A 24,120-nucleotide genomic window follows, 5' to 3' on the forward strand; every position below is an offset into this window, starting at 1 on the left:
CCCACCCTCCTCTGGCTTATCTCTCCACACTTCAGGCTCTCTGCCTTTATTCCTGATGAAGGGCTTTTGCCCGAAATGTCGATTTCGCTGCTCCTTGGATGCTGCCTGAACTGCTGTGCTCTTCCAGCACCACTAATCCAGAATCTGGTTTCCAGCATCTGCAGTCATTGTTTTTACCTTGTTAATCTTATGTACACTCACCTTTATAATTGAAGTAGCCTTGATAAAATTTTCAGCATACAGACTATGCTCCTCCATTCCAGTTCCAATTGTCAGTATATTTGGATCAAATATTATATCATTTGGATTAAATTTCACTCTGTTCACAAGCAGCTCATAGGCTCTAGTACATATTTCCACTTTATCATTAGTTTCAGTTGCCTAATGAAGGAACACAAACCATAGTTATGATTTCATTCTGTTTAATCTCTAACTGTTCTGCTGTCAACTGACATACATTAACTTGCAATAATTAATTTACAGGTCTATAATTTCTGAACATGATCATATAGTATCTTTCAAGTTATAACTTTAGAGACTGTGATTTTTTTTATTTATAAAGGTATGATAGCTTCAGTGTCAAAATGCTAACTTGCATTTTACACATTATATAGGTATTGTTCCAAATTACCAACGGCTGCCTCACATATGCAGTCACTTCCGTACAATGTTTTGGACCATTTCACATGGAGATTATAAAAAGCAATTGAACCCCAAAAGAAATACTCTTGGATTTATGGCTGTAATACCACCAATGTTGAGCTACAGATAGCTTTATGTCTAATTGATGAGAGACATGCTGAAGTAAAGCATTAATAGCACTAAATTTTCAGAGATGGTGCATTTGTATGTAGTTGAGGACAGAAACCAAATGGGCTGTAAACTCTGGATCTTCTGAAACACTGCACCCTGTAAAGCAACTCCCATACCTACCCATCCCAAATACTGATGGCACAACATTTCACAAGAGTGCAAAAATCTTCACTTAAAGTTGCAGTTGTATTCCTGAAAAATCATTACTTTAAATCACACTTTCCTATTAAAACCAATGTAAAATATGTAATGAGGATCTGTCGGACCTTCCTTATATAAAAAAGTATTTTGTATTTAAAAGGTGAAATAATTTAAATTCATAAATGAAAGACATATTTTAACTTTATTAAGTTAAGAGCATAAATTTATATTTATAGTACTTCCTGAGCCAATCTTGTTTCTCTACATATCAAACTGCATATCATCACCAATACTCCCACCCTGGTCCTGGTCACTTCCCCTACCTGACTCTCCAACCTGCAGCCTATCTCCATCCTCATCCCTCTGACTGTGAGCATGAACTCAGATTAGAGGCGAGAGTAGGAGGAGCAGATTTGACAGTCATTTTCTAAAAAAGATGAATTGCATAAAGTCCAAGTGTATACTTTTACAAACTAGAAGCTCTGCCTTCTAATCAGATCTGAATCTTGAACGGCACACATACTGGCGAGAGAAAGACAAGAGGATGAATCAGGGAGAGAGAGAGTAGTCAGGGAAATTGACCACACTTGGAGAGTCAGGGAGTAGGAGGGGTCACAAATTGGAGAGATAGGATGGGGAGTGGCCACAAGTTGAAAGGTCAGATATGGGGCAGGGCTGAAGAGTTGAAGATCATGGATGAGAAATAGATGCAGGTTGTGGATATGTCACAGTTTGGGGGTTTATTCAAAGGAGAAGGGCAAGGAATGGAGAAAGGCTAAGTCAAAGGGTCAGCAACTGGGAGTGACTAAAGGGCCTCAAGTCAGAGGGTCAGGGACAGGAAGAAGCCACAAGTAGGTGGATCAGGCATGGGGAGAAACCTCAAGTTGCAGGGTCAGGAACAGGCAGAGATAAGATAGAGTTTTGGGCAGAGAGAGGAAGCCACCTAGAGGATTGCAGAGTGGAAAAAGCTGCTTCAATATAACACCAATTGGGTTGCATGAGATTTGTTAGGCTGGCAGGAAACAATGTTGAAATGAATCTTGCAACATTAAACAAGATTACAGACCCTATTACTTGACTACATTAAAAGGGGAAACAATGTTAAATGGGGCAGTGTTGAATGGGGACTTATGGTGCGCAGTTTGATGTAGTAATGCATTTTGCCACTAGATGTCATCCTCCTCCTCAGCATAAACTTCATGGACAAAATTTATGCTGATGTCGGGTTTGCAATATCGAGGTTCCAAAATGTTCCACAATAGCCCTTGTGCCACCCTCCATCTGACTTCAATTACGTGGTGATAACCCTTAAGCAGCCAATTAATGGGCTCCCCTGCCTGACCTTAATTTTGAGGCCAGTGGGTGAGGTCAGGGACATAGCTGGAGACCTGGCAGGTCATCCAGTTGAAGGATGGAAAGGCAGTGAGAGTATTCCTCTTAATTCCCTTTCCAGATAAGGGATCATTCCTCTCCCAACAAGGTCAGCGCTAGCTGGGTGCAACAGTCTAATATACATCAATCGTCACTCTCCTTGGCCTCTACTCCAATCTCTTCTGCGAGATCTCAATGTTTACCATCAACCTGGCACCAGGACTTGGAATCATAGAATCAAATACAGATTTTCTGGCCAATCACACTGGCTGGCAGCTCTCTAAGGTGACACCACCTGCCTGTGCAAGGCAAGAATCTTGATTCCAGCCAGTTAATGCTCTATCACCTACAAACTTCTGCTCCATATTCCAAGAACAAATGTTCCACCAACTTCAGCAGGCAGAATATAATTTCCCCTCTCTTTTATCTTACTTTAATTTCTTGAATCCTGAACTGAGATCCTGATAAATGGAAATGATTATGAACAAATTTCTCTTGAAACCATAGTGTAAGTTGATAAATTACCATAAAATATTCATTAACTTCTTGACCTCAAATTTGAGAATAAAAGTAAAACTACATGATAATAACTCAATGCAATTTAATAAGCTAAAGTTAAATTCAAGAATTGCTGGAAAATGCAAGGAAATTATAACTATATGTTGCTGTTTAATTCAACTCTCTTACCTGTCCTTTCTCATCAAATGCCATTATTACGACAGCAGCCCCAAAGCGTTTAATAATGTGTGCCTTTTCCAGAAAGTCTTCCTCACCTTCCTTCAAACTGATGCTATTCACAACACACTTGCCCTGGCAACACTTCAAGCCCGCTTCAATCACAGCAAAATTAGAAGAATCAATGCACAATGGAACCTTTGACAGAAAAAATATATACTTACTGTTAGCCCAATTTGTTTAACAGACATAGAAGCATAGAATGGTTACAGCACAGGAGGCGGCCATTCACCTTACTGTGTTCATACTGGCTTCCAACAAGTGCAACTCACCTAGTCCCACAGAACTGACTTTTCTCTGTTGCTCCATAGCTCTGCTATTTGTTTCTCTTTAGATAATTACTCAAATCACTTTTGAAAGTCACAAGAGAATCTGTCTGCGCATGTTCTCAGGCAGTACATTCTAGATCCTAACCGCTTGCCACAGCATGAACAAGATTATTCTCATGTCATCATTGTTTGTTTTACCAGTTGCTTTAAATCGGTGTCCTAATGGTTTTCAATCCTTCAACCAATGGGAACAGTTTTGCCTTATCTTCTCTGTTCAGACCTGTCTTAAGTTTGAATATGTCTATCAAAATTTCTCAGTTTTCCCTTGTCCAAGTTCTCCAGCCTCTCCCATCTGTTGTAATTGGAATTCCTTATCCCAGGAATCACTCAAATCTGTTCACTGTCTCTAATGCCTTCACATCCATCCAAAGTGCGGTGTTCCAGAACAGGACGCAATACTCTACATGAGCCTGAATCAATGTTTAATACAGTCTTATCATAACTACTTTGTTTTTGAACTCTAATCCACTTATTAATTAAGCCAAGGATGCTCTATGCTTTATGAACATCTTTCTCAGCTGGTCCTTCCACTTTCAATTATTTGTGCATCTATACTCCAGATATCTCTGCTTTTGAATTGTATCCTTTATTTTGTGTTGCCTATCCTTCCTCCTCCTACCAAAATGAATCACTTCATACTTCCCTGCATTAAATTTCATCTGCCGAATGTCTATCGATCAGTTCAGAGATGCTATTACACACCTCTGGACCAGGTGGGACTTGAATTCGGCATTCTGACTCAGACTAACACAGCACCACAAGAGTCCTCATCATTTTAAGTTTTAACAATAGTAAGATTACGCTTACGGAAACAACAGGGACAATTAACATTTATTAATGTTGAGAGAGCATGGAATGCGTTGCCAGCAGCAGTTGTGGAAGCAAGGTCATTGGGGACATTTAAGAGACTGCTGGACATGCATATGGTCACAGAAATTTGAGGGTGCACACATGAGGATCAATGGTCGGCACAACATTGTGGGCTGAAGGGCCTGTTCTGTGCTTTACTGTTCTATGTTCTAACAGTTCAAATACAGATTCTGGTCAAACATCTGTCTTTCTTTCATTATTTTACTGCTTATTTCTAGAGCAATAATTGCTTTTGGGGGATTTTGTACAAACCTTGGCAATATCTGGTTCTGTTGCTACAAGGTTACAGAATCTGGTCATAGCACTCTTGCCATCTAACATTCCATCATCCATGTTGATATCCAGGATTTGGGCTCCCATTTTTACTTGTGATTTTGCTACATTCAAGGCTTCCTACAAATTAGGATTAAAAGACAGTTAAACAACTACCACTTAGTCTTTAATGTTATACAGAAAATAACATGTCAACCCACATTTTCTTTCGAAATACCACAAATTTCACTACATTGTTTTTAAAATAAAATATTTTCCTTTGAATAAGATTTGTAATTTAAATCATTGCAGTTATAAAAATAGTATTCTTCAGATGCAGTTACAATGCAATATTTGCTCGATGTTAAGAGTACAAGGTTACGAAAGCAGTAGTTTAATTCCAAATCAGATCCAGTGCGAGCACGAAAGCTAGGTAGTGCAAGATGTATCCCAGGGTTTGTCCACTGGATGACCAAATTTATACAGGTACAATAAGATCTTCCTCCTACACCACCTAGGATGTGTAGGTATAACAGTAATCCATGTATCAGACAAAAGTGAGATTTACGAGGAGAAAGTGAGGTCTGCAGATGCTGGAGATCAAAGTTAAAACTTTATTGCTGGAACAGCACAGCAGGTCAGGCAGCATCCAGGGAACAGGAGATTCGATACCTATCACATTTCCACCGCCCCTCCTCCAAGTCCCTCCTCCCTACCTTTTATCTTCTCCTGCTGAACACTCTCTGCTCATTCCTGAAGAAGGGCCTGTGCCCGAAACGTCGAATCTCCTGTTCCCTGGATGCTGCCTGACCTGCTGTGCTGTTCCAGCAATAAAGTTTCAACTCAAAAGTGAGATTTACACTAATTCCTCCTTCCCTTTTGCATTACAATGTTGATGTTCAACCACCTGATTTCTCGCAGTTTGAGGCGCTATGGATTTATAAAAACTGAATTAAGCATTTAAAGAACACAAATTTACAGCAATGAAAGTTAAAATGCACTTTACCTCATAATTACCTGCCATAATAAGTTTCGCAAAATTTCTAGACCCTGCCACATTGCAACGTTCTCCAATATTGACAAAGTTGGTATATGGTCCAACTTTGAACGGTTCAAGACCTAAGAAAAAAAAAGACATAAAATAAATTCGAACAGCTTGTTGAATGTATTCGAGGCAGAGTAGAATAACATAGAAAAATTAATGCAATAACTGTCATGGTTACTGTTGTGCACCACAATACGAATCAAATGCACCTTGAAATTCAATGCATTTACTTCTAACTACTAACATTGAAGCAATACACATTCCATCGACTCATTTGGGAGCCTTACGTAAAGCATCTAGCGTGCTCTTGTGGTGCAATCTGGACTAGAAAGGCTCAGGTTCAGTCCCACTTGCTCCATACGTGTGTAATAACATCTGAACACATTAATTAAAAAAAATAAATTAAAGCGACCTGGCTGCTCCGGTGGTAAGTTTTCTTTTTATTTACTTGTGAAACGTAGGCATTGCTGGCTAGCCAGCATTTATTGCCTGTCTCCAGTTGGCCCTTGACAAGGTGGTGATGAGTGGCTTCTTAAACTGCTGGAGTCCACCTGGTATAGTTTGACCTACAATGCCCTTAGCGGGGGAATTCCAGGATTTTGATCCAGCGACAATGAAGGAAAGTTGAAATATTTCCAAGTCAGAATGGTGAGTAGCTTTGATGTGAACTTGCAGATGGTGATGTTGCCACGTGTCTGCTGTCCTTGTCCTTCTAGATGGAAGTGGTTGTGGATTTGGAAGGTGCTGTCTAAGGATCTTTGCTAAATTTCTTCAGCGCATCATGTAGATAGTACACACTGCTGTGACTGAGCATCAGTGGTGGAAGGAGTAGATACTTGTGGAAGTGTAGTTAATCAAGCAGGCTGCTTTGTCTTGATGGTGTGAAGCTTGAGTGTTGTTTGAGTTGCATCAATCTAGGTAAGTGGGGAGTATTTCACCATACGCCTGAGTTGTGCTTTGTAGATGATGAACAGGCTCTTGGGAGTCAGGTGGTGAGTTACTTACCACAGTATTCCTTGCCTCTGACCTGCTCTTGCAGCCACTGCTTTTGTATGGCAAGTCCAGTTGAATTTCTGGTCAATGGTAACCCCAAGGATGTTGATAGTGGGGATTAATTGATGGCAACACATTGAATGTTAAGGGGCAGTGATTTGATTGTCTTTTTTTGGATGTTATGGACCAAACCAAACCCCTTCAAAATATAGCAAGGAGATAGCCTGGACCATAACTTTTATCTTATTTTTCAGACAAGCATAAGGCACTGCATCCCAGATGTGATTCAATTAGTCACACCATTAGACTTTAAGCAAAGCACACTTTATTCTTACTCTACAGCTATAATATAATGAAAAAAGAATTGGTATAACCTTAACTCTATTGGAAAACTTAACAGAATAATAGATTATTTAACTATGAAACAGCAATTGTTGCAATACAGTAACTTCCCATAAACACACCGTTGGCATAGGCAAATTCAGTAAAAGAGATTGTCTTGCATGCGGTGGTTCTGCAGTCCAGGAGGAAAAGAACATCAAGAGAAAATTCTGACAGAGTGGTGTATGGCAGTTTCCACAACTAAACGGCAAACACTGACAACTAAAGTTAAACTTTAAAAACCCTGCTTCTGTGGGAGCCTGATTCCACCCATTCTTGCTGCTTCTGTTATGCTAAAAGAGAAATGGCCTCATAAAAGCTTTAATTTATTGGCTTAGGAGAGACTATTTATCACCTCTGGCTCAATGCCTCTCTTCGAAAACAAAAATAGTTCAAAATACATCTCTTAAATCCATAGTATCGTCAGATGGACATGGTCATTGCCTAGCATTTTTAAGGCGCAAATGTTACTTGCCACTTGCCCAGTCCAAAACTGGAAATTTCCCAGATCTTGTTGCATTTAAACAAGGACAATGTTAGTATCGGAGGAGTCACAAATGGTGCTGAACATTGAACAATCGTCAGCAAACATTCCCACTTCTGACCTTATGTTGGAAGAAAAGTCATTGATGAAGCAGCTGAAGATGATTGGATCTAGGACACTACTGAGTCACACTGCATGGAACCAGACTCTTCTGTCGAAGATGTTCAAGGTGACCAAATTTCCCAAATTAAACTAGTCCCACTTGCCTGCATTTAGCCATATCCCTCCGAACCTTTCCTATTCATGTACCTGCCCAAATGTCTTTTAAATGTTGTACCTGTACCTGCATCTACCCCTTCCTCTGGCAGTTCGTTCCACATGTGAACCACTCTCTGAAAAATTTGCCCCTCAGGTCCCTTTTATATCTTTCTCCTCTCACCTTAGAATATGCCCCCTAGCTTTGAACTCCCCTACCCTAAGGAAGAAATCTTCACCATATCTATGCCCCCTCAGGATTTTATAAACCTGTGTAAGGTCACCATTCAACCCCCTACGCTCCAGTGAAAGAAGTCCCAGCCTAACCAGCCTCTCCCTGGAACTCAAACCCTCCCATTCTGGTAACATCCTTGTAGATCTTTTCTGCACCCTCTCGAATTTGATAATATCCTTCCAATAGTAGGGTGACCAGAACCGTACACAGTAATCCAAAAGTGGCCTCACCAACATCCCAAACAACCACAACATGACATCCCAACACCTTTACTCAATGGTCTGAGCAATGAAGGTAAACGTATTCTTTAACACCCTGTCTATGTGTGACACAACTTTCAAAGAACTATGTACTTGAACCGCTGAGCCTGTTTGACAACACTCCAAGGCCCTCCCATTAACTGTGTAAGTAATGCTCTTGTTTGTCTTAAAAAAAAGTAACACCTCACATTTATCTAACTTAAACTCCAACTGCCACTCTGTGGCCCATTGATCAAGATCTCTTTGTAATCTTAGACAACCTTCTTCACTGTCCACTGTACCACTGACTTTGGTGTCATTGCAAACTTACTAACCATGCTTCTTAAATTCTCATCCAAATCATCTATATAAATGAAAAACAACAGTGGACTCAGCATTGTTCCATGCTGGTGACAGCTTCCAGTCCAAAACATAACCTTCCTCCACCACCACCCTCTGTTTCCTACTATCAAGCAAATTTTGTATCCAATTTGCAAACTCTCCCTGAATCCCACATGATCTAACTTTACTAACCAGTACTATGAGAAACCTTGTCTAATGCTTTACTAAAGTCCATGCAGACAATGTTGACCACTCTGCCCTCATCCATCTTCTTGGTCACATCTTCAATAAAAAACTCAACCAATTTTGTGAGACACAATCTCCCGTGCACAGAGCTATGCTGACTATCCATAATCAGTCCTTGTCTCTTCAAATGCAAGCAAACCCTATCTCTCAGAATCCCCTCCAACAACTTACTCACCATTGATGTTAGACTCACTAGACTACAGTTTCCAGGCTTATCCTTGCAGCCTTTCTTAAATAAAGCCACAACATTATCAACCCTCCTTTGGCACCTCACGCATGGCCTTAGATGATACAAATCCTTGAAGAGTATATGGGGAGTAGGGACATTCTTAAGAGGGAAATCAGGAGGGCAAAACAGGTTTGAGATAGCCTGGCAAAAAATATTAAAGATAATCCAAAGAGATTCTACAAATGTATTAAGAACAAAAGAGCAACCAGGGAGAGAATAGGCCCCGTTAAAGATCAATGAGCTAGTCTATGTGTGGAACCACAGAGATGTGAGAGATACTACTTGAATACTTTGCATCAGTATTTACTATGGAGAAAGATATGGAGGCTACGGAACCCCAGGAAATAAATATTAATGTCTTGAAAACAGTCCACATTACAGAAGAGGAAGTGGAGGTCTTAAAAAGCAGAAAGATGTATGAATCTCCAAGACCTGCTCAGGTGTATCCCAGGACGTTGAGTGTGTGCCAGGTATGACTCCAACCAATGGAGAGTATGCCCCCTGATACCCACTAATTCCAGCTTTGCTAGGGCATCTTGATGCGATACTCAGTTGAATGCAGCCTTGATATCACAGTCACCTCACCTCTGGAATTCAGTTCTTTTGCCCATGTTTGAACCAAAGCTGTAATGAGGTCAGGAGCTGAATGGCCCTGGCAGAATCCAAGCTGGGTGTCACTGAGCAGGTTATTACTGGGCATGTGCTGTTTGATAGCACTGGTGATGACACTTTCCTTCACTTTACTGATAATCGATAATAGACTGATGGGACAGTAATTGGTCGTGTAAGATTGATCCTTTTTCCTTCGAGTACAGGATATACCTGGACAATTTTCCACATTGTCAGTGTCAGTGTTGTAACAGTACTGGAACAGCTTAGTTAGGGGAACGGCAAGCTCTGGAGCAATAGCCTTTAGGACTATTGCCAGAATGTTGTCAGGACCTGTAGCCTTTATAATGTCCAGTGCCTCCAGCCATTTCTTGATATCACATGGAGTAAATTGAATTGACTGAAGACTGGTATCTGTAATGCTGAGACCACTGGAGGAGGCCGAAATGGATTATTCACTTGGCACTTCTTACTAAAGATTGAAGTGTCTCGAACTCAGAGTCAGGAGGCCCAGGTTCAAGTTCTACTTGCTCCAGAGGTGTGTAATCATGTGTTTGAACATGTTGATTAGAGAATAAAGCAGACCCAGAGATGAGTCTGCAGAATTGTCTGTCCCAGATTGGGACTAGCGTAGGTACACAATTAGTGGCTCTATTTTAATGTTCAACAATAAACAATGCTCCTTTCCAATTGGATTTCTACGTTATTACACCCCATTTACACAGACTCCACCTCCAATCCTCTCTGGGACAGAAAAATTCAAACCATCCGTTGAGCAGTTTTGATGATGTCATTAACTAATAAGTGATTAGTGCTGGTACCTTAAGGCAAGCTTTTCTTCAAAGCTGAAACAGAATAAAAACTTTTGGTTTTTGTAATTGGTCTAATTCTTCAATCAGCCAAAGTCCGGGGTTTCCTGCCTCTCCAAATGTAGTGTAATTGAATGAGACACAGATTGGTTAGTATTTATATATAAGCATACTAACCTGTTCATCTATTTACCTGACAGTAACAGGAAGTCTCCAAAAACAGATGGAGGAGGAATTCTAGGTCTACATTTTTGGACTGCTTCTGCTATTGCCCTAAAATAAGATGCATAATATTAATCAAATAAGAATAATACATAATTATGTAGCATTTACAACAAAGAAATGAGTATTTTGGCTGGTATTTAAACTCCATGCAAGGATCATTCCACCACCCCCTCCAATCTTTTTTAAATCAAATCCCATTAAGATATCTTCATATTTCTTCCTCTATTTGGCTTCCCTTTAAATAGATGTATGACTTTCTCCTCAATATTCTAGTTATTCCTTGGGTAAAGAAATTTATTCTGAATTTCTTATTGGATTTTTTTTTTAAAGTGATGATCTTACATTTATGACCTCGAGCTCTGGTTTCCCCTGCAGGACAAAATACTTACCCCACATGTATCTTATCAAACCCTTGCAGAATCTTAAATATTTTTATCAGGTTACTTCTATAATTTTTCTTGAGAAGAGATCCCAAAGCTGATTAGATATATCTTTTTGGCACCTGCTCCAATGACTCTATTTTCTTTTCAAAGATCAGAACTGCTCCTAGTACTCAGTCTAGTCTAACCAAAGTTTCAAACAAATTTGTCATAATCTCTCTCTTGTTTCAGTACACTCCAAAACATGAAATGTAGTGTTTTGCTAGTTACTTTTATAGCCTCATCACACAGTGTTACTACGTGTAGCAACTTTTACAACTATATCTCCAAAACCTTCTGCTCCTCTATTTAATATAGATAGGTTTTTCAAAGTATATGGCCTCCTCACTCTCCCCCAAAATGTACCAGGAGTTGCCATTCTTCCATTTGTGGCAGAAATGCATTCACAGAACTTTGAGGTCAGATAGGATCACCTGCGGCATTCTTTTTATTGGCTGAACAAGCTGATTCTGGAAAGGCTAAGTCTATGTCAAGTGTCATATGTGAAGTTATTCCTTTGTCTGAATAATCTCTGCTAATGGCTTGTTTGCAGGGTTGGAGTCAGCTTTGCAGTATCTGAAACCACATTTCATTGCAGCAGATATCTTCTGCCCCACAGCCTGTGTTGCCATTGGCATCGACTGTTTGCTCATCTTACTTGTCATGATTGATGTGGAAGGTTTCCATATTTCTTTTGGCAGCATCCTTGAATCTGAGCTTTGCGCCCTCTGCTGGTCTCTTGACAGGGAGTAGATCTCTTGACAGCAACTCTTTCGGGTTGTAGTTATCTTTCACCCTATTCACAAGCCTAAGCCAGTGAAGCCTTCTTGTCTTGAGTAGACCAAGCAAATATAGCACCTCATACCAGTTTACCATGTAGCATCTTATTGAAGGTATACTGAAAGTCCAAATAACATGCCTATCTCATCATACTTATTTACTGTTACTTCTTCACATAAATCACTAAGGTTGGTCAAACATGATCTCTTTTGAAACTTGTACTAACACTCTTTTGACATTTTGTGTCTTGATATTTCCTATTCAGTAAGGATGACATTATTTTTGATTTGACTTGATCCATTACTGTCTCATGTACCAAGGTATAATGGAAAGTGTTGTCTTACGTGCATTACATGCAGATCATAGTAGAGGGGTGCATCAGAGCAACAGAAAAACATGGAGAAAACAACATTACAGCTGCTGAGAAAGTAGGGAAGAAGGAAGGAGGGAGGGAGGGAGAGATTAACATTAAAGAGTTCCATTCAGAAATCTGTTAACAGCGGGGACGAAGCTGTTCTAGAACCTATTTGTATGTGTATACAAACTTTTTTTATATCTTCTGCCCAATGGAAGAGGGTCAAAGAGAATAAAACTGGATGGGAAGATCTTTGATTATGCTGGCTGCTTTCCTGATGCATTGGGAAGTATAGACGAAGCCAATGAATCGGAGGCTGGTTTGCATGATGGACTGGGCTACGTTCACAACTCTCCGTAGAGTCATAGCGCTGTACAGCACAGAAACAGATCCTTTGGTCCAACTCGTCCATGCTGACAAGATATCCTAAAGTAATCTGGTCCCATTTGTCAGCACTTGGCCCATATACCTCTAAACTTTTCCTATTCATATACCCATCCAGATGCCTTTTAAATGTTGTTAAATTGTACCAGCCTTCACCACTTCCCCTGGCAGCTCATTTCATACATGCACCACCCTCTGTATGGAAAAGTTGCCCTTAGGTCCCTTTTAAACCTTGCCCCTCTCACCCTAAACTATAAACTCTAGTTCTGGAAACTCCATCCCAGGGAAAAGGTCTTGTCTATTTTCTTTCGGTCTTGGGAAGAGCGGCTGCCATACCATGGTGTGATGCACCCAAATTCTATGGTGCATCTATAAAAATTTGTTAGTGTCATTACGGACATGCCAAATTTCCTTAGCCTCCTGAGGAAGCCAAGGTGTTACTGCACTTTCTTCACCACAGTGACATGGGTGGAGCATGACAGATTGTCGGTGATCGTCACTCCTAGGTACTTGACGGTCTCCACCATCTCCACTTCAGCGCCATTCTATTGTCTTGTTGTTGAAATCTGACCAGCAATGTTGGTGTCGTCAGCAAACTTGTCAAAGGAGTTGGTGTGGAAATTAGCCACACACAGTTGTGTATTAGTACAGTAGTGGGCTGAGTACACAGCCTTGTGGGGCACCAGTGTAGAGGATTATTGTGGAGGAGGTTTTGTTACCTATCTTTACTGACTGCTGTCAGTTGGTCAGGAAGTAGAGAATCTAGTTACAGAGCAGGGAGCAGAGAGTTTGGAGATGAGTTTGTTTGGAATTGTGGTGAATGATCTATAGTCCCCTGGATTTGGTCAAGCTCTCTTTTTAAATATAACATTCAGATGATCAGTTAGCCCTCTTGTGCTACTCCCTTTCTTAATGAATTTCATATCTATGTAATATTACCTATATTATTTTAATGTTGACTTATTTTAACACATACAAATGCATTTCGCCCACCTTCAAGTATGATTAGGTAACCAATTATCTCTATTTCCATCTTATATTTTTGTGATAAAATCTTCTAATTTCATGCCCAAAACCTAAAACTAGTAATTATGTCATTTTCTGCCCATTACATACTTAAAAAACCAATATACAGATGCAATAAAAGGTGAGATGAAGTTACTTCAACTGTCAAAGGAGAGGGACGTAACATGTATTTTTCTTGTGTTGCAGACTTAAACCATCCCTGAAAATACTATGTCCCAAATGAACAGAAGGCAAGTGGATTGTATCCTGGTCTAGGATACTTATAAAGTCATTTTATCCTGCCATCCGAGAAAGCACTTCATGTTGTTGTTCAGCAATCCAAGACCAGAAATTGAGTGTGGAAACTCAGTCAAATTGACTTCAGCTGAATCAAGAATCAACCTGCAGCAAAGTTAGTCAGACTATTTAGGTACCACACAACTATCAGAGATTAATTACAAAACTGTTCCAGCACAACTGTGTTTGCTATCCAAATGAGCAATTCTCCTGTCTACTCTCTGTAAGCCTCCACACTGTTCCTTTTCAAATAACCATCTAATTTCTTTTGAAAGCCTCAACTTAGCCTGACTCTACTACACTCACAGGCAATGCATTCCAGATCCTCAGCACGCTTTGCCCACATTTTTTTTAGCCTCACAGGTATCTTTATAGCAGTCGACTAAACAAAAAAAAATTCCACATTCAAAAACTTGTACTGCATCCCTAAGCACTTCATGATCATGAAAACTGCAATTTAACCTATTTTCAGCAAAATATGCAATTCGACAATTACCGGATATGAGCTGGAGTTGTTCCACAGCACCCTCCAACAATGTTCACTAGCCCATCCATGGCGAATTCCTGCAAAATGAGATAGGTTAAGAGAGTGGACAAGGATCTGATAAATGAGTACAAAATGGGAAAGTTAAATTGTCCATTTTGGCAGAAAGAATAAAAAAGCAAGAGTTCTGCGATGGAGAGAGATCTGTGTGATCTATTGCAGAAGGTTAGTATGCAGGTATAGCAAGTAATCAAGACAATATATTGCAGATGCTAGATATCTGATACAAATACAGAGAATGGTGGAGAAACTCAACAAGTCCGGCAACATATGTGGAGAAGGAGAGAGTTAACATTTTAAATTCATTATATTCTATTAGCTTCTGAAGAAGCATAATGTTTTATTGCAAGGGGAATTGAATGCAAAAGTAGCGAGCTTATGCATCAGTTAAATAGGGTATTGGTGAGAAATACTTTGAATTCAGCATCCCATATACACAACCTTTAAAGTTCCAATTACAGGAATTTGCAATTGCAAAGAGTTCAATAATAATAAACTTATATTTACAGGTCATAAAGCTACAAAAAGACACGGATTATAGCCAAACAGACCAGAAGCAATTCAATTCTTAGTCTGCACTGAGTCTGCATCTCCAATGTAAGACAATTTAACCCACTATCCCTTGACATTCAAATGATGTTACCATCACTTAATCCCCACTATTAACATCCTGTGGGTTAGCATTATCTAGAAACTCAACTGGACTTGCCATATAAATGCAAGTCAGAAGCTAAGGAATCTGCAGTGTGTAACTCATCTCCTGACTCCCCAAAACCTGTTTATCATCTGCAAGGCACAAAGAGTGCGATGGAATACTCCTCACTTGCTTGTATGAGTGCAGCCCCAACACACTCAAGAAGCTTGACACCATCCAGCACAATGCAGTCTGTTTGATTGGCACCACATCCACCCCTCCACCACCAATGCTCAGTAGCAGCAGTCTTTACCATCTACAAGCTGCACTGGAGAAATTCACCGGCGATCCTTAGACAGCACCTTCCAAATCCAAATTTCACTGATTTATTTACTATCATATGTAACAAAGTACACTTTCATCTACAAAGGACAGCAGATACACGGCAACAATATCACCTGTAAGTTCACTTCAAAGCCACACACCATCCTGACTTGGAAATATATAATTGATCCTTCACTGTTGCGGAGTCAAAATCCTGGAATTCCCTCCCTATGGGCATCGTGGGTCAACATACAACACATGGACTGCAGCGGTTCACCAACACCTTCTCACAGACAACTAGGAATAGGCAAGAGGAGATTTAATGAAGGCAGAACTACTTTTAGATACAGTGCAGTTGATAGTTAAATGCCATAGAGACATGATAAGCTGCCATTTAGGCTGCCATGGTCAATCTCACCACACTCTTAAATGAGGAAAAGGACAAAAATTGAGAAGGAGGAACTTGGAATGCAAAATTGAATGCAAATAAATGTGCGTTAGAAATTAAACTTCAAATACTGAACTGTACCTTGAGGTATTTTGCAGTGACATCAGGAGTTTCATCATAGCCTCCAAATGTATTGGGAAGGCCTAAAAGTTAAAAAGTACAACATGCCTATATTAGATACTTAACAATCTAAAATCTTGAGTTAATTAATTAGTTAAAGCAGAAATAACATTAAAAGGTATCTTTCACTCAGGCTTTATTTTTCTTCCATTCTTCAGTTATGCTACTTCCTCATTGGTGTAATAATGGTGCATTTTCTTGTGGCAGTAAGGTTAAAATAGAATGAAATAAAACTTAATAAGCAGAGATTCTGAGTCTGTGGATGAGGGCCTTTGCTGATGTTGTGCTCAAATAATATATAAATATTGGACAATGCACAGCAAGAGTGCTTGCATTTCAATAACATTTTATCATACTTTTAGACAATGTCAAAACATTTTACATCATTTAAAATTCTTTCACTTGTACTCTCTCTCTGTTATTTACATATGAGCTTCAATGATGTGCAGAAACCTCAGCCACATTTCCATGCTAACCCAGTTGAGTAACTCAGTCGGAGTCTGAGAAACAAACCTGTAAGGGCTACCAATCACAGGGGAATTCTCTCAAATGGATAACTGTCTAATATTATAACCTGAACATTGCAAAAATAAATGAATTCATTAAGGAATCAATAAACATGTTAAGGATAGCAAGAGTGCTTGCATTTATATACTGATTTAAGGTACTTGTGAGCAATCTCAAAACATTTTACAACTTTTGAAATTCATTCATTTGTGCTGTAGACCAATATTTCATCAACTTTGGTGCATCCAGCTTCTAAAACAGAAAATAAATTAGTTAATCTCTTTGTGAAGTTAACAGAGGAATGTTGACCAGGACATCAGGAAAAAAAACTCAGCTTTTCCTTGAGTAACACCATTTAACTTTAGATCCTCAAGCAGAAGGCAGTAGTACCTTTGTTTAATCTTTAATTTAAAAGATAGCACCTCTGACATTGTATTCTCTCTATTGTACTGAAATGTCAGACTTAATTTTGATGAAAGGCGATGACTGTTTATGAAGCTTGTGAAACCCTTCCAGAGAAATGGGTCACTGTCCTTAGGAGAGGAATCATGAGAAGAACGTTGGGTTGAGTAGGATGGTGGGATGGGTTTATCCGTGGGAAATTCTGGGAGCTGTTATATGAATGCAACATTAGCAAAGATTCTTTCTTATCCACAGCCCCCAGAATCTCTGCCTGTTTAGTTTTCATTTTGTAGGTGTAAAGAATGCTGGATGACTGGAGAAACTGAGGCTCTGGTCATGTAAAAGGAGGCTCATGTTAGGTATAGACAGCTAGGATCAAGTGAATCCCAAGAGGACCACAAGAGTAGTAGGAGTATACTGAAGAGGAAAATTAGGACAGCAAAAACAGGACATGAGATAGCCTTGGAAAACAGAGTTATGGAGAATCCAAATAGATTCTATATGTACAAAGAGGGCAAAAGAGTGAGTAGAGAGAGAATAGGGCTCCTTAAAGATCTGTGTGGCTATATGTGGAACCACAGGAGATGGTGAGATAATAAAATAATATTTTGCATCCGTGTTTACTCTGGAGAAGGACATGGAAGCTAGGAAACTTGGGGAAATATAGTGATGCCTTGAAAAGAGTTCATATTACAGAAGAGGAGGTATTGGAGGTCTTAAAATACATTAAAAAATCTGATCAAGTGTTTCTCAGAAAGCGAAGTTATAGAAGAAATCTCCGAGTCCCTCGCTGAGATATTTTTAATCATCGACAGCCATAGGTGAGGTGCCAGACGACTGGAGGTTGGTGAATGTGGTGCCATTATGTAAGAAAGACTCTAAGGAAAAGCAAGGGAACTACAAGCCAATGAGCCTTATGTCAGTGGTGAGTAAGTTGTTGGAGGGGATTTTGAGGGACAGGACTTACATGCATATGGAAAGGCAAGGACTGATTAGGGATAGTCAACATGGCTTTGTACTTGGGTAATCGTGTTTCACTAACTGGATTGAGTTTCTCAAAGAGGTGGTAAAGAAAATCGAAGAGCAGTAGACATTGTCTATATGGACTTCAGCAAAGCATTCAACAAGATTCTGTCAGTAGACTGGTTAATAAAGGTTAGATCACATGGGATTCGAGAGAAGCTAGACAACTGGATACAAATTTGGCTTGAAGGTAAGAGACAAGGGTGGTGGTTGAGGATTGATTTTCGGAGTGGTGTCCTATGACTAGCAGTGTGCCTCAAGGATATATAAATTATTTGAATGGGAATATAAGAGGTATGGTTAGTAAGTTTGCAGATGACACCAAAATCAGTGGTGTAGTGGATCAAGAAAAAGATTATCTCAGAGTACAACAGGACCTTGATCAGATGTCTCGATGGTGGTAGGTGAAGTTTAATTTAGATAAATGTGAGGTGTTGCGTTTTGGTAAGGCAAATCAGGGCAGGATATATACAGTTAATGGTAGAACCGTGGGGAGTGTTGCTGAACAAAGAGACTTTCGGGTGCAGGTGCACATTTCCTTAAAGTGGAGTCACATGTTGACAGGGTGGTGAGAAGTTGTTTTGCATACTTGCCTTGATTGGTCAGAGCACTGAGTATAGGAGTTGGGACATCATGTTGAAGCCGTACAGGTCATTAATAATTTCACCTTTGGAATATTGCATGCAATTTTGGTCACTCTTCTATGGAAGTATGTTGGTAAACTTGAGCAGGTATAGAAAGGATTTACAAGGATGTTGCCAAGACTGGATGGCTTGCATTATAGGGATAGGCTGATTAGTCTGGGCTTTTTTCCCTGGAGTGGAGACAGAGGGATGATATTATAGAGGTTTATAAAATCATGAAGGGCATGGATAGGGTGAATAGCCAAGGCTTTTTTTCTTAGGGTGGGCTTGTCCAAAGCTACATGATGTAGATTTGTGTGAAAGGGGCAAGATTTATAAAAAGCCCTGAGGGGTACCTTCTTCATGCAGAAGGTGGTGCACGTATGGAGCAAGCTGCCAGAGGAAGTGGTGGAGGCTGATACAATAACAATATTTAAAAGGCAGCTGGATGGGTAAATGAATAGGAAGGGTTTAGAGCGATACTGGTCAAATGCTGGCAAATGGGACGAGGTCAGATTGGGGGATCTAGTCAGCACAGATAAGTTAAGTCAAATAGTTTCTGCACTGTATGACCCTATGTTTGAGGTTACACAAAGGAATAATCTATATATTGAAGTATTTGAAAGCTATCTACCTTCTTTGATCTACAGATCTCTCACATTACATATAAAAAATTATGTGGTACTGACCTGCATTAGGATAGCATAAAACATAAGCAGTTGTGCACTTTCCAATTGCTTCTATGAATGGCCTCATTTCCGCAGCTCCCAAAGCACAATTTAATCCAATGCTAAAACAAAATATCTCATATTACTATAAGAAATTGTGCATTGTTTCAGTGGAATTGTAAAAGAGAGTTATGTCCTTGCTCTCTGCGCCACGCATATACAGAATTCATTTTCTAATTTTGCTTCTCCTTGCCAAAAGCACAAGGGCAACTAAAAATATTTCAATTTTCCCAACAAAAATCTTGAGCTTGCTGACAGTCTTGACTACACACATAACAATAATGTAATTTGTGCAATTCTTCTCGGTGTGTTAAATTCAGTTGAGACCTTAATTGGCATAATGTAATTAACATCAGCATTCATCAATACCTCAGATCTTTCAAGGAAAGGTAATATCTAATTGTTATCAGTCTTACCCATGGCCAAACTGTTCAGTTAAGTTGGTCAGAATTCATCTGCTACTCTTTTTGCATAAGATCATATGGTTTAATTCTATATTTGCACAAGGAGTAACTAACGTTATTTGTGGAAGACCTAAAGTCCAATCTGTTAAAATACAAATACATGTTTCTCTACTACACAGCCAGGTTTGTGCTGAAAAACAAAGTACTGAAAAAGTTAGGTATTTCTCTGAAAATTTAAATTATCAACCTTTCAAATAAAAATTAATCCTTATTCTTGCCATTCAGATTGACAATGATTTTCAGGTTGGGTCAGTGCCACTGCTACTGAACAAAATGTCCTCTAGTAAAGGTAAGGTCACCATTGTTCCAGAGGACCATAGGATTGCTTTCTCCTTAGAAACAGATGACAGTTGGTGGTTTAACCAGATGAGGGGAAAGACTGAGAAGGAAGATAACCTCAGCAAGTGGAGGAATTGAACTGTTCTGTGGGCCTCACCTTGCATCACAAACCAGCTGTCACCAAACAACATTAATAACAATACAAATTAACTCATTATCTTACATTCAACAAATGTGAACACTGCACCCAAGTGGCATTCCTGTCTGAGTTTCATTTTTATCTCAGAGGACTGTGAACATCTTACGGTCCAGGTATTCTTTTATGCATTATGCATGAGCATCCACCTCAACCTCACATTTACAGGATCGTCGCTACTATTTAATCCACTGTCTTTAAGTCTTTTTGGCTGACTTCAATACCCGTCTGTGCTCCGATACTTTGGATGTATATTCAACCCCTAGATGGGCTTAACCATGGTTTTAGGTCAAGCCTGAAGTTGAATATGAAATTTCAAACCTGAACCCTATCAGTTAGTCTTGAACTTGCCCACTTCCACATTAATGAACAAGGGATAGGTGACCAATCTGCTCACTGCAGACATGTCTGTTCCTGAAGGCTTTTAACTAGTGTCTGAGCTTCCACATTGATAATGATTTCTGTTTATCTAATGATAGGTGGTTTCCCAAACCTCAGGAAACCTGACAAGTAAAAGGAGGGAAGAAAGGGTAAATCGCTAAGCCAGTATTTTACAGGACAGGTCGTGGGCCAGGAGGAGAGTATTTCTTGCGGGTTGGGTGCTCGGGGATGTCTGATCTGGTTTGGGGGTGGGTTGTTGTTGCGAAGTATGAAAGCAAAGTATAATGTCTGTTAAGTAGTTACTCAGGAATTAAATTTTGTATATTATAGCCTAACTTTTCATGAGCAACTATTTTATTTGATTTCATCAGAATCCCCTGAAGTCTCCGATTTATCTGGAAACTTTCAGAGGGTTCCAGAAGAATAGCCCAGCAGAAAACTAAACTTCCTGGGCAATTCCTTCACAGTCTGCTATTAATAGTGATTCCACAGGGTCCCGGCAAACATCTCCAGTCTACTGTAGAATGATGGTTAGCTGAAATTCCAGGCCAATAATTCATCTGGACTGATTCTAGAAATTGCTAACACATGCAAAGAAGCCTATTTATTCACAAAGACAGCTCTCACGGTTTCAGGGATTTGCAAAAACATGCAACACAAGCATTTAGAAGATAGCAGCATCCAACAGCTGGCTATCAATAGTCTCTGATCAAATTACAGTCATAACCTTTCAGTCAAACATATAAAATATCCTGTCACTCATCCACAAATTTTCAGACATTGCATGGAAATATATGCAAATGAACTTAAATGGTTAAAATAATGCAAAAACAGAGTCAACTCATGCTATTAATTCAGCATTGGACGCACTGATCAAGGATGGCAACACAGTCAAGTATTAAGATTCCCCCTTTTACTTCTTCAAACATTAGATAATTGAACTATGAAGAATGTTCTTACGTTTCATTAAAAATGCATTGGTCAAATTCCATCATATAGCCCAGGTTATACAGTTGCTAAATATTCCAGATAGCATGACAGGTGCTTAGGATCATGTTATACTTGAAGTATTTGAAGAGCAGCACATTTTCCAAGTGCAACATTCAAACACTTTATATGTGCTGCCTCCAACAAACTGAATTGAACACTTGCAGTTTACCTCATTTTTGTATTCTAATCAAAATGTGTCAACCTGAAGTATTAGTATTTTGTTCCACAGCTTCTGCCATAAATGCTCAGGATTTTTGGCCTTTACTTTTGAACTCAAGTTTGCTTTACATCCAAAATGCCTACTCCCCTTTCACGATGTCACTAATTTCTATTGAACAAATTATTTGTTTTCTAAAAATATACTCTTTTGATTCAGCTTTGCTGACAATCAGCTACCTTACCTGAGTGGCTCTGCATGGGATACACTGATGACAAAGGCTTCTCCTGTCTGACCAGAAAGTGTGCGTCCACTCTTATCTACAATTGTTCCAGAAATCTGTTACAAAACAGAACTATTTAACTACAAAACGAGGTTACTGCCAGGTTGGGGAAATGAGATTGGAAAGAAAAGTAAACAGTATTTAACACTTACAAAGAGAGGTCTTGATTCATATTGTTCCGCAAACAACTGCTGAATAGCAAATAAGGCAGCCTGTGAACAGAACCATGTGTCATTAGCAAAACAAACTATTCAGATTATACTTCTATAGATGATAACTTTTTTTTTTATAAAAAGAACTTCATAATTTCAACAGATCCTAGTTGTGTCACTCAGGAATTAAAAACAGGATAAAATATATATTCCTCCAGCAAATGTCTGCTGAATAGTTCAGTTATGTAAATTGGAAACAAATCTGGATATCTGTCAGATCAATATTGGCATCATCAAGGGCATTTGCTGGTGCCCCTGGGTTAGGAATAGAAATTAAGGAAAATTAATTACAACAAGGTACTGGAATTTGTTCACTATTAGAAGAACATAGAAATAGGAGCTGGAGTAGGCCATCTAGGTCCCTTGGTATGCTCCATTATTAGATAGAGCATGGCTGATCTGATTGTGGCATCAATTTTACTTTCTTGTCAACTCTCTATAGCTCTTGACTTTGTTGTTAACCAAAAATCTATATAACTCTGTTGGAATATATACCTAGCTTCCACTGTCACTTTTGCAACACTAACGCCAAGCCTAACAACACCCTGAGGTAAGGAATTTCATCATCTCGGTTTGAAATGGCTCTGCTGAAACTGTGTCCCCAATTTTAGATTCTCCACGAGGGGCAGATAAACAAAAGCTAATTTTAGTAAATGACTACACTATTTCCTTTCTGATAATTTACAAATTGGGTGAGGTTTGGTACATCTGTTACCTTTGCATTTGCTGTATCAAAAATGGTCTCCACCAGGAGGATATCAATACCACCATCCAGTAGGCCTCTGGCTTGTTCTTCATAAGCTTCAACTAATTCCTCGAATGCTGCAAACAGATTAATTGACAGTAAAATTCCATTTGACAATTACAGCTAGGATACTTAAAAACAAAGTTTGAAATAACTTTTCCAGAGTGGAAATTTGGAATGACCTCTCAAAAGACTGCATACTGAAACAATTGCAGTTTTCAAGATTGAAAGAATAGATTTCTGTTAGGCAATTCAGTCTGTAACTATCATGGATATAGTTCTTACAGGATTTTGGCGAGCATCTTTCACTTTTCAATGAAGTGTCTCTCAGTCATCTTTAGGTTAAACAAATAAATTCTATAATCTTTCCAAGTAACAGAGATCTGATTCCAGCTACATGATACAAAGCCTTTTGCTATTGCTCATTTACTTTATGGCAATGTTACAATCTATATTTTATGAAAAGTTCAAGAAATAGTAGTAGACCCAACAGTCCCTCATGATTACTCTGCCATTCAATATGGTCATGCTAATCTTCTGCCTCAAGTGCACTTTCACATCCATTCTCCAAAGCCCTGGATTCTGAGATACTAAAATCTGTCTATCTCAAGTTTAAGAACTCAACAATGGAGCATCTATAACTCCTGTGCAGATAATTACAAAGATTCATAAGCTTCTGAGTAAAAGAATTTCTCAACATCTCAGACATAAATGATTTACCCTTATCCTGACAATGTTCTAGATTCCCCAACAGGGAAAAACCTCAGCCTCTATCCTATTGAGCCTTTTTAGAATAATCAAATAAAAATAGAAAGTGCTGGAGAAATATAGCAGCTTTGCAGAGAGAGGAACAAAGTTAAGCTTACAAGTCTAATGTGACATATCTTCAGAATATCCTGGACTTCCATCAGAATCAAATTTCCATTAGGAGATATTGAAGGTTGTAGCAATTTTTTTTCTACTCCTCATTTATGTGGGGTGAAATCATAGCTATAAATTACCATTCTAATACTTCATTACATTGTCATATAGCATGCAAGTGTATACAATATGTAATGTACAATAGCAACCAAATCAAAAGTTCCTAAACATTTCAGCAACACCACATAAGGCACCTATCTTTAGCAAACATTGGCAACTTATTATCTCAGATTGAGTAACGTGGTCCGTGAACTTCCACTTATCACTGCTTTTATGTTGTGGCAGTCATAAAAACA

At 39.1% G+C, this 24,120-nt stretch overlaps 1 protein-coding gene across 5 annotated transcripts in view; it reads right to left on the reverse strand.

Moving 5' to 3' along the window:
- The window catches only part of mtr (5-methyltetrahydrofolate-homocysteine methyltransferase), an 84,354-nt gene that overhangs the window by 51,013 nt on the left and 9,221 nt on the right, over nt 1-24,120 (reverse strand). For 3 of the 5 annotated variants that reach the window (XM_043695559.1, XM_043695558.1, XM_043695561.1), the window contains 11 exons: nt 22,874-22,980; nt 22,099-22,158; nt 21,908-22,002; nt 19,158-19,258; nt 15,875-15,936; nt 14,340-14,407; nt 10,572-10,651; nt 5,518-5,630; nt 4,512-4,652; nt 3,013-3,198; nt 202-381 (listed from right to left, as the gene is read on the reverse strand). In XM_043695559.1, the coding sequence (XP_043551494.1) occupies nt 202-381; nt 3,013-3,198; nt 4,512-4,652; nt 5,518-5,630; nt 10,572-10,651; nt 14,340-14,407; nt 15,875-15,936; nt 19,158-19,258; nt 21,908-22,002; nt 22,099-22,158; nt 22,874-22,980 (1,193 nt within the window). Of the gene's footprint in view, nt 1-201; nt 382-3,012; nt 3,199-4,511; nt 4,653-5,517; nt 5,631-10,571; nt 10,652-14,339; nt 14,408-15,874; nt 15,937-19,157; nt 19,259-21,907; nt 22,003-22,098; nt 22,159-22,873; nt 22,981-24,120 lie in introns of those variants that run through there. The other 2 variants (XM_043695562.1, XM_043695563.1) reach the window with 2 other exon arrangements.

This window comes from Chiloscyllium plagiosum, chromosome 9 (assembly GCF_004010195.1).
Source record: "Chiloscyllium plagiosum isolate BGI_BamShark_2017 chromosome 9, ASM401019v2, whole genome shotgun sequence".
Classification (NCBI taxonomy): Eukaryota; Metazoa; Chordata; class Chondrichthyes; order Orectolobiformes; family Hemiscylliidae; genus Chiloscyllium; species Chiloscyllium plagiosum.